General features: G+C 25.2%; 2 protein-coding genes across 2 annotated transcripts in view; both read left to right on the top strand.

Moving 5' to 3' along the window:
• yellow-b (L-dopachrome tautomerase yellow-b) overlaps positions 1-2,120 on the top strand; it is a 7,130-nt gene extending 5,010 nt beyond the window's left edge. Inside the window, exons 4-5 of the mRNA XM_011508067.1 lie at positions 372-583; positions 1,513-2,120. Coding sequence (XP_011506369.1) covers positions 372-583; positions 1,513-1,824 — 524 coding nt within the window. The 3' untranslated portion in view covers positions 1,825-2,120. The remainder of the gene's footprint in view (positions 1-371; positions 584-1,512) is intronic.
• Positions 2,121-5,747: 3,627 nt separating this feature from the next.
• On the top strand, positions 5,748-10,619 carry Cyt-b5-r (Cytochrome b5-related; the record flags this gene model as incomplete). Its single annotated transcript, XM_011508068.1, has 5 exons — positions 5,748-6,000; positions 6,994-7,261; positions 7,514-7,751; positions 9,410-9,625; positions 10,319-10,619. Coding segments are annotated over exons 1-5 (1,254 nt in total), but the record flags the coding sequence as incomplete, so codon positions are not given.
• Positions 10,620-12,198: the final 1,579 nt, after the last annotated feature.

A 12,198-nucleotide genomic window follows, 5' to 3' on the forward strand; every position in this document is an offset into this window, starting at 1 on the left:
AACAAAAAAAAAAACAAAAAAAAAACAAAAATAAAATCAATATTGCACAACCTATCTTGCTTTATGAGACTACATATAGTATTATGTAAATTGAAATAAATTATTCATTTTATTAAATAAACGTCACGTCCATTTTTATTAAATAACTGTATCAGTGATTCTATAAAAAATTATTCTTAATATATCCTAAAAAAGCACTTGAAAGTTTTGGAAAAGTAATCTTTTACATTTAATGAATTTCCAATAATTTATGTATTAAAATTTCAGTCTATAGCAGTGAAAATGTAAAAATTATTGCTAGATTATCATTATTCTTATATTGCCAACAGAGGTAAAAATCACACCACTTAGTACATGTTTTGTTCTTTTAGAAACATTTCATCAATTTCAAGTCCTTGGCTCACGCGGATCAAATGGTCAAAGTAGCGTTAGTTTCCTCGATCCAGACACGGGGATTTTAATTTACGCTTTGACGAATCTTAATGCGATTGCATGTTGGCAAACGGGTACCAAATATAGCATACAACAACAGGGCCGAGTTTACATGAATAATGTTACAATGGTCTTTCCTAATGATATTAAGGTATGCTTTCGCTTAGAGCATCAAATTATCAAAATATTCTCTAACAGCGTTACTTTTTGTTTAATGAAAACAAGCCTTTAAACATAAACATAAATATAGGATGGATATAAACTTGATGTAATTCTTAAATATTCATTGATTAAGTTCTTTTAGAAACGAGAATCACTTGATTATGTTTAATCTGTAATTTTTAATTTACACAGATAAATCTATTTATAATATCAAAAATACAAGTCCGTACGTAACGTTAAATTCGTTCATCCAGGCATTATTTGCTAGTATTAGGTTGTGATTTAAATGATAAAGTAAATTTTTTATCTTACATTGGAATCCATTGTTTATAATTACAATTTCTTTATGATAAACATGGAAAGTTATTTTTTATTAATTTAAAAAAAAAAAAAATATGTATATTTTTACATTATTTATTTATTTATTTATTTTTTTTAATTTTTAAACTCTTATTTTGCCATTTATTTAGAGAAAAACTTTAAGGAATGAAAAAATCATACCTTTAATTATTCTAAGTAATTACAATTTGTGATAAATATCAATTTAATTAACGAAACTTTTCATATTGTCGTAAATTAATATTTATCTAAAATCCTTTTATTGCATATATTTGTTATACATTAAAATAATTGAAATTTTCTCTTTCTAACTAATATCAATGATATTAATAATATTAAAAGGAAAGAAAAGAAAAAAAAAATAAAAAAAATAAAAATAAATAAAATAAATAAATAAATAAAGTAATGCTAGGAGAGATTGTAATTTTGATCTCTATAAATTATTATTAAAAATGATTGATAATAAAGAATTACTTTATTGTACTGCTAGTATCAAGTAGTTAACAATGATATGAAATTTCAATTTAAACGTATTTTATAAAATTCTTATGTATAACCTACTTTAATTGAATTTCTCAGATTGACCGCAACGGCACAATATGGGTATTGTCGGACAGGCTACCGACCTTCATGTACCAGCAACTTGATCCAAGCGATTATAACTTTCGTATCCTCGCAGGGAACATCCGAGAAGCCGTCCAGGGTACGATATGCTCGGTCGGCATCTCAAATCGGAAAACGCCTCCGTCAACTAACTCGAAGGACTTTGGCAATTCGAATAGACCGAACCAGCTACCATCGCAAAACATTGCCAACTTACGAGCTCAACACAGTCCAGCCACCATTCTCGGCCTTACCATTGTTCTCCGCTTCCTTTCATTACAAGCGTAGATTTAATCAGTATTTCTCATATTTCTTTCTTATTATTAGCCTCCTTCCTGTGCTGAACTTTTTCGCCCGTTATGTAGAACGTATTTTTTCGTAAAGGTATTTGTCATGCTCTTGATTAAATAATAACAATGTTCAATTTGAATTTGAATGTGGTTGCATTGAGACTCGGTATAATGACAAATGCTAATTACATAGTGATTTGTGTGTTCTCATAGTTTGTAAGTTCCTAATTTTAAGCTGCAGTGAGTATTTTAATGTTTAAGAACCAATCGTACATTCTTTATTATACGTAATTGTACTTATATTAGTTGGAAATTTTTTAGTTGAAATTTATTAAAATTTTATCTTTAAAATAAAAATAAATATTTATATTATTTAGATGTAATATAATTGTTCCACAAACATACGTACGCATGTTGGCACGCACGCACGCGCGCACGCACACACTATACTGCATACTTAGTTTATATATATATATATAAGAAGGCTGTTAAATGATTAAACATTTCATTAAACATAATTTATCAAATGTTCATATGTTGGATGATAAATTATTTTATTGGCATTTATATTATTGAATCGCTAGTAGAAAATTATATTTAAACGAAAAAATAAATATAAAGACGAATTATATGACTGTTTCTAGACTTTTATACAAATCTCAATAAATATATGGAATATAATTATTACATGTTTAATATGGTAATAATGTGTTTATATATGGTAAATAATGATATTAGATATAATCTAACAATAAACTGTTTTTATGAATATAATATTTGAAAATAATATGTACTTATTAATATTGATATATTTTATTATCAACAAGAATATGAATAAGAGTTCCTGGCATGTAATTTAAAAACTACACCTTTATTTGATTAGCATAATAAAATAATATAATATTACATAATATTTATTATATAATTGAATATAAAAATATAGTAAAATAAAGCATCTGTTACTGTTATTTCAAAGTATTTAGTTATTTTGTTGAAAATACTAAAAAGTCATGTGTATCACGAGAGTGTGCGCTTGTGTGAATACTGATTTTAATTACGTCTGATGCTCCTATTAAATAAACTAACCCAATATATTACATTTGAATGTTAAAATTTTTAAAAAATTTTTTTAGTATCAATTAATATAAATACTTATAATTTTAACAAAAATTTTAATTCATAAAATAATATTTTTTTTTATTTTTAATAATAATGGGATAATGTGTATTTGTATATGATATTGAAAATGATAATTTGTATATATATATATACATATATATATATATATGTTTGAGAATAAGAGACTCCGTTTAATAAGGCAATAAAATATCTGACAAGTAATGTCATGAAAATTGTATTTAAGACTTCAAAACTTTCCTGCTCATAATTATTTGTACTAGTGTCATAAAACATCTGGAAAACTCTAGCGGAACGTGCTCATACTCCCAGTGCAGTAGAACCTAATGGGTTTACTGCCGGGAGAACCCCAAAGTAGATTCGAAACGAATATCAGATATGCGTGAAGCATTGAGTACAAATATTTACTGCAACCGAAAACCCGTACGTACTACACATGCAATGACCATACGTGCGCACTCGGCCTTTAAGACAATGCTTGCATTGTTCTTGGCTATGCCACATCTGGTCGATCGTATTGGAAAATTGACCACGCCCAAGCGGACCCTTCTTCTAGCCAAGTCCCAGAGAGGGATGAGGCAACCAAAGAGAGGTGACCAATGGAAAAGGCTCGCCACCTTCCGACACTTTCCCAATTAGCAAATTCGGAACTGAGCCCGGAAGGAAGTGGAAATGAAGGCGTGCATAATCTATTGTGCGACCCAAGATCAACCACTGATTGGTTAATTAATAAAGGAAGAAGGGATCCCAAGTGGAGCGGGATCAGTGAATCATTTTAAGAAGGGACTACGTAATGTACCCTCACTTACTCTTTCCAAATACTTCTTACAGTGAAGGATAAGTCACGACCAACTCTCACGGAGGAGGACCGGAGAGATGAGTCGTTTAGCTAGCTGAGTTTTAATAATAAGTTCTTTCCACTATTGTGAATTAGTGTACAGTTGAATTGATCTCATCAAGACTGGATTGCGTGGGACCTGACCACTTGTGGTCTCACTTGGAGACAAGGAAGAACTGAAGGGTTGCAACATTGCAAGGGAACGTAATAACAAGCCATCGAAGAGAGACTGGAAAATCACGATACACTGCAAGTAAGTCCTTACAGCTAGTACTCATTCTTGATTTCTCGGCTTATGTAGAAGACGGACGGATAAAGTCCAACTACGGAAGCTTCCCGGACATACTCTTGAACAAGACCAGCTATAAACGCCACATTGGCTTCTCAATCCCTCCAACTGCAAGTTGTTCCAGCCACAGATGGCGCACAGCTTCGCATAACCTCCATCTCGGCTCTCTTACGACCGATATTTAAAGGCAACTACACACGTATTAAGATAAACACAATAGCATTCCAGTGTTCGATCAGAAAACTACAATCACGATAACCTCTTAGTGATAATATTCAATAGATTATAACCTGCTTCATTCATAGTAAATATATTTCAACACCACAAGATTATCAAGAAATATAAAGTTCGTCTGTAATTCACCCTTTTGTAAATCAATTCAAATAAATAGAAATAATAAGGACATGTGTTAATTATTAATCAGTGCATTCACCCTTTACTTGCCCGGCAACCCCACATAACATCTAGTGGGTTTTATTGTTCTACGTTAATTATTGCACGTTTGGCTGACTAGTCAAATTGTGGGATTATTTTCCGAACAATATATATATATAGAGAGAGAGAGAGAGAGAGAGAGAGAGAGAAGTTCCTGAATAAATGTATATGTAAACTAGAATTAAGGCTTTAATACAATCAATTAGAAGTTCAATTTTTTGTTTATAATATTTAATCATTTATGAAGACATTTTATAAAATTTACTATGCGTTTATAATAAATTATGGTTTTCTTTTATATATTTTTAAATTTATTTTCTTATAATTATTTATTAATCTATAGCGAAAGTGGGCGGCTGATAAAATTAACAATTTTAAAAGTATTTTTTGAAGTTAATAATTTGAATTAAAATATTAAATATATAATTTACATCTATATTTTTACTGCATATTTAATTATATTTTCGAGAAAATTTAAATAATAAAATTGATTATTTTTAATAAATAATGTATAATAAAGAATGCATTTAATATACAATAAATGCAGTTATACTTGAAGAATTGCGTTAGTTGATAAAGTTGTAGTTATCGTTCTTTCTTTTTCTTTTTTTGTCATTTTATTGCAGTGGAAACAAATAAACGAATCTGCATTATGTAGTTTTCGTTTGGTTGTTTTATAATATAGTTATTGTCATTATTAGAATTATTATATTATTAGAGTACTTAAATTATGAGTTTATTTGATTTTATCAGGATGATTGCTAGTGATATGTTTATGTAGATAATGATTTTTCTTTTCTTTTTTTTTTTTTTTTTTTAACAAGACGCGATAATTTTTAGCATTTATATTTAGAAAAACCATTTCTAGCTTATTGACGGTCGCGTTTGACTATCGGGATTCGTAATAAAATTTTGGTGGATTTATTTTTAATTTGTGTCGACATTTTTCACACAATTCATTTAATTCGCCGTATTATTTATTTATTTATTTATTTTTTAAATTATAATTAGAATTGACAAATTTATTAAGTTGTATACAAAAAATATTCATTCTAATAATAATTCATCTAATAATACACAAGTCGATTTACAATATTCAAATAAAACAAATAAAGGTAGAGTATATTTTTATTGAGTTATAATTGTTATTAATAATTTTAAAAGAATAAGTAATATTCGAATTTATGATATATTACAAACATTTCAAAATATTTCATTAGCATTTTAAAATTCTTAAAATTAGAATGCTTAAAATCAAGAGTACAGTCCCGGGCCTCAACTATCTGCCAGCTGAAGAAAGTTTTTTAAAAACTCCATATAATTTTCTGGAGAGTAGAAGAAAGAATGACGGCGCCGAAGGTTTGTGGAGAATTGGAAATAATCTTTATGATTTGGAAGGGTTTATGAAAAACCATCCAGGTGGTTCCGAATGGATATCAATGACAAAAGGTACTGACATCACCGAAGCATTCCAGGTACTTTTTATTCCTGTAAAGTATAAGTAAATAATATTTTTCTAATATATTGTAAATTATTCTATTTATCGCGATATATGCATTAATTATTTTTAATTTACAATATTACATTAATGAGTATCTTATAAATATTATAATAATTTTATCAATGAAATTATCAGCCAAGTAATAACTGCTTATAATGATATACAAAATATCAATTCATTATATCTCATCAATAATTATTCGTTCTATAGTTAAATAATTTCATACTTTTGAGCAACTGATTAGATTATTTCAAATTTAAGGAGACTATTTTTGTAACGTTCGAATCTTCAATAGCAACTATAACATTTAATAATAAAATATATTTTATATTAACTCTAAATGATCTTGAAGAATTCGTATATTTATATAGAATTTATTATGAAAGATATAAATTACAGTGCGAATAAATAAACAAGACTTGAAATATAAACGCAAGTACATTTAAGATAAAATAATTTTTATAGATAAATTCGATAAATTAATTATTATGTAATTTATATCAGCTATAAAGTAAATATATCAACATTAATTACTTATAGTTCGCATCATAATATAATGACGTCAATTTATGTAATATGTTAATTTATATATTGATGTTGATTTTTGTAATATAGAAAATTAAATTTAATTCCGACAAATTAATTCGTAATTCCTTGTAAATTAACCATACATGTTACATTAACAAACTATACATTTATTCTGTACTTAGATTCTACTTTTTATAATATTACATATTTTGACATATGTTTGACTAAACTCACATCCCATCAAACAGTAACATATAAATATATTTAATATTTAGAAACATCACTGTTAACATATTTACATTCTTATTTTAAGTTGTTGGAAAGATATTTTATTAATAAATGTTGAAATAAAGAACTAATGAAAAGAAGCAAATTATCAGAAATTAAATTAAGAATAAAACGAAAATTATATTCAAATATTTACAATAGATTATTTAAGGTTCATCATATTTCAAATGCTGCGGAGAATCTGCTTCCCAAGTTTTACGTACGTGAAGCCAAAATACCAAGAACTATATCATATACCTTCGACTCTAATGGATTTTATGGAACATTTAAGAAACGCGCTCAGAAAGTCTTAAAAAATATTGATTATCATAATCCGAATGTACGATCAAAACGAATAGCTGATTCGCTATTTATAGTGACAATTCTTTTGGCTATTGCAGTTGCAATTCTTAGATCGTGGATTGTCATTATTATTTGTGGTATTTATTCGTCTTTAATAATTTGTATGTTATGAGGTAACATATTTTTATACTAATATGATGAATATTTACTGTTTGGAATAAATGCAATCGTGTGTAAATAAATGCCATAATTGATAAAACGTAATTTTTTTTCAATGTCATATTGTAAATCCAATATAATAATACTCAAGATGATATATTTGTTAAAAATTGTAGGAATTTTTCTCAGTTGGACCGTAATAACTGCGCATAATTTTTTCCATTTAAAAGACAACTTTCGTATGTATTATTTCGACTTGAGTACCATGTCATCGAAAGATTGGCGAATATCACACGGACTTAGCCACCATTTATATCCAAATACTGTATGGGATATGGAGATTTACAACTTTGAGCCATTTCTTATATATCTACCTTGTCATTATAAATCATTTTTATATAGATTAATGACAATTATCATGAGTCCCATTACATTTTTTGGAACTTTTATATTAACGGGAATTAAACGGTAAGTTGTATTAAAACGAATTACGATTTCGTGATAGTTTGATTTAATATATAAAACATATTCATATATATATATATATATATATATATATATATATATATAATATTTTTGTAATTATAAATATTAATAAGATCGTCTCATTTTAAATAAATATTGATTTTTATTTATCAAACCATTTAAAAATAATAAGCTTATCAATAAGTGAAAAATAATATTCTGTATAGTAATGAATATGTAAAGGAATGAATAATGGTAACTGTTTTACTGATATACAAGTATAGTTTATCGCTCGCAAGTTAGTAAAGTTTTTTTTTTTTTTTTTATATATAAGAAATAAATATAAGAAATGTCGTTATGAAAATTAAAAATATTAATTTTATTACAATTTATCAAAATTTTTTTCAAAAAAAAAAAAAAACTTTATTTTCGTAATATAAATATTTTATTTTAATAATCTTATTATTATGTTATTCGATCATACTTAATATATTGTGTTATGTAACATTTTTAAACATTAATCGTTTCTAGGAACTTGATAGAAAGACAGAAGCGTGTGCATATATAAAAAAAATAATTGGACGTTATTGTGTAGGTTAATACTGTTTGCAATTTTGTTAAATAAGGAAATGTATAAATTTTGAATTTTCTTTGTAAATTATTATTAGTACGTTAATACATTTAGTAATTTTATAAAAAATGAACTTTATTTTTACGTATTTAAATTGAGAATAGTCACTAATAGAAAGACTAATTAAAAATTTGAGTTGTCGACTAATTATTACTAATATTGAATTATATATATATATATATATATATATATATATATATATATATTAGAGATTCAATATTTATATTTGTGATTAGATATTTGGATAGATTAATTCCATTTATAAATATATTCGTATCTATTGTTCCATTTTATCAGTCATATATTTGTGCTTGTCTAATGATCGATATTTACGGTCAGTGAAAAATGTGTATTTGAATTGTTTGAAAGTATTTAGTGAAAGATAAAATTATTTTCAGCTTGCTAAATTAAATTCTTTATTTTCGAAAGAAAAGGAAAAAGACAAAATACTTTAGTAGACGTAATGAAAGCTACACGCACTTGACTGTAATCCAATTAATTTTGTTTTTCTACGACGCAGATACATTATAATAATAGTGTAGTAGTAGATTATATTTATATTTCTGTTTTTATCTTCAATCATCTAATTAATTTGTCTTTATTTTTAAAACAACGCAAATCAGTAATTATTACAAGCATTTCATATTAATATTATTCAATCAATTATTTTCAAAATTGCAATACAACATAAAACAGATCTTGATAAAGTAATATAATTTATAAAATATTCTTTAATTAATTATTTGATTGAATTTTATCTCCCAATTTGTTTTATCTTGCAATGTAAGGAAGCATTACATAATCAGTATATTTTTCATCGTTAATACAATATAAATTGTTATCTTACTGCTATATAGTGCAGTCATGCTTCCTGTCTCATAAAAATAAATAAAATATTTCATAACTTTCATTAATAAAATTAATTTCATTAGCATATATAAATTTTTTTTTTTTAAATACATGTCTATAAATTAAAATTAATACAATGATTAATTTACATATATTAATATTTATAATTTATATATTTTAGATATTATTCTGTATTTGTTCAGTGGAAAACTTTTGAGTTTCGAGATTGTGTTCCCTTCTTTATCCCAACATTAATGAGCTTTTTTACTCCATGTATTTGGGAAGCTGTAAAACTTTGGATCTTAATTTTATTAACAAGCAGTTTTATTTTTTCTTTTATCGGCGTGACAGCTGCACATCATCATCCAAAAATTTTCCATGATGGAGATATATGCAGGTAAAATTTAATCGAATTTTTTATTGTACAAACATCCGTTTTATCCTTATAATTATTTTTAATATTTAGTTGCCAATTAAATACAGATCTACATCATCTATATTTGGCAATATCATGTATTGTTTATTTTAAAAATTAATAGTAAAAATGCGCACTGTTACAGATTAAAAATAAATTGCATTTTTCTTGAAAGATTTTAAGTGTAATAATTTAGTTTCATAATTCAATTAGTATTGCTAAACTTTTCAATAAAGTGTAGGTTTCCTTGATATTTTTTATTATTATTAGTGTAGGATATTCATATTTTTTCTTTTCATTTTACTAGGAAATAAAGCTTTTCTATGATTTATATTTTCTAGCTGAAGAGCGGATAATATTATAATCGTAAAATATCTTTCTTGATGAAATTATATGAATTCATAATACTTAATATTTACTTTCTAGAGTACGTTTAAATAATAATAAAAAATTATAAATAATTCAATAATATCGACGATTAGTGTATAAAATTTGTAACGATATTATGTTAAAAAGATTAATTGTGACAAAGTACTTTCTTCTTGAGAAATAAAACTATGAAACATGCGGTCAGTTCTTTTCATGTATGTGTTGAACGGGACAGTAATTGTTGAAACTCAGACATTCGTTTCAATATTTTCCCAAATATTTAGCAGTATTTAATAACCATTTTAGAAAGGATCTCGACTGGGGTCTAATGGAGTTGGATGCTGTACGTAATCGTAAAGTTATCGACGATTCACTCTATCTTACTCTCACCAACTTTGGATCCCATGGACTTCATCATTTGTTGCCGTCGGTAGATCATGCGTATCTCGAGCTTTGTTTACCTATATTTTACGAAACTTGTAAAGAATTTGATATTGACACCGAGAAAATTAATTACTGGGAGTTAATCAGAGGCCAGTATCAGCAGCTGATGCGGCTTGACTCGAGATTCAATTCTTGCGATAAAATTAATAATAATATTGTATCACCGGAGAAGAAAGATAAAAAATGATAGTACAGCATGCATAATTTATAATTAGTAGTCATTGCTATTTTAATATTATCGATAAATAAATTCTTGTTAGTTTGAAGAGAAGATTCGATTGACTTCTTACCATACCTCACCCGTTCATGTTTTTGTAAATGTTCGAAAACCATATAATATACGTCTGTATATATTTTTTTCGATATGCATTACTTTTGTAGAAAGTATTGTAGAATCAGATTTATTATGATATTTTTTGTCAAAAGCACAATCATAATAATACAGTATATTTAAATGCAGTAAACTTTGAATTAAAAAAGAATGAAATAGTTTATTGAATTTTCTCAAATTTTTTCATTTATAAAATTTATATAAATGAATTAAATTGTTATCTATTAGGTTTGTTTTTTTATTTGTTTATAAAGCAATTTTTGGTAATATAAACACATTTTTATATAGAAACGTATATCTATTTATGTTTATCGCTAAAAATTCTTGATCGATTGATTTATTTTATATATTTAATTTGATAATCCTTATAAAAATGTTTATTCATTTAAAATATAAATTTATTATTACATTATAATTTTAATTTATAAGCTCAATTTTATGTATGAAATGAACCATAAATTACTCCATTTTCAATAATAAATCTTTTTAGAAATTAAAATTTATTCCAATAATTCATTATGCGAGAAAAATAAGATAAACTGTTATTAATTTAAATACTGCACATGTAAATATTGATATTTAATGAGGTTGTTTGGTCACTAACATCTTTCTTAAGCAAGGAATCAGAAGATTATTATACTTTAATAAATAAATTTCTTTTCACTTGTTTATAGAGTATTAATTTTGGGAATTAATATATGAATTAAAATTAATGAAATTGATTAATTAATTTTAACTTGAAAAAATATTGTAAATTAATTTTATTTAAAATTCATTTCTTGTCTCTATGTATTATAATAATCTAATAATTTTTTTGTGGCGTGCTGATTTTATATTATAACAACTTTAAAAATCCATATAATTACGATTCGTTGTACTTTGTTGAAAAAAGAGAGGGTTAATGTACCGATATATGATTATAAATGTTATAAATAAAATAAATTAGTTAATGACTTTAAATAACAAAAAGAAAAAATGTATCGAAATAGATTATATCTGCAAATTTTTTGGAAAAAATAAGCGAATACGGTTTTAATGAGTATTTAATTAATATTTTTAATGTATTTGAAGTTAAATTATTTTCATCGTGTAAATAATTGAAGAATGTTTTAATTATGTTTGAAAAAAATTTAAATATATTTTTAAATATCTTATGGTTACATTATAAATATAAGAAGAAGATAATTATTCATTTTTTAATCAATTTTGAAAATAATTATTGATTATATATATATATACATATATATATATACCTACACGCTTTTATATAAAGTTTTATATAAAATTTTTTTATATATATATATGTATATATGTATATATATATGTATGTATGTATATATATATGTATATATATAAAACTTTTATAATACATGAATAAATTAATAACTATTTAATGCTTTAAATTTAACAT

Source organism: Ceratosolen solmsi, unplaced genomic scaffold, assembly GCF_000503995.2.
Source record: "Ceratosolen solmsi marchali unplaced genomic scaffold, CerSol_1.0 scaffold1, whole genome shotgun sequence".
In the NCBI taxonomy this organism is placed as follows: domain Eukaryota; kingdom Metazoa; phylum Arthropoda; class Insecta; order Hymenoptera; family Agaonidae; genus Ceratosolen; species Ceratosolen solmsi.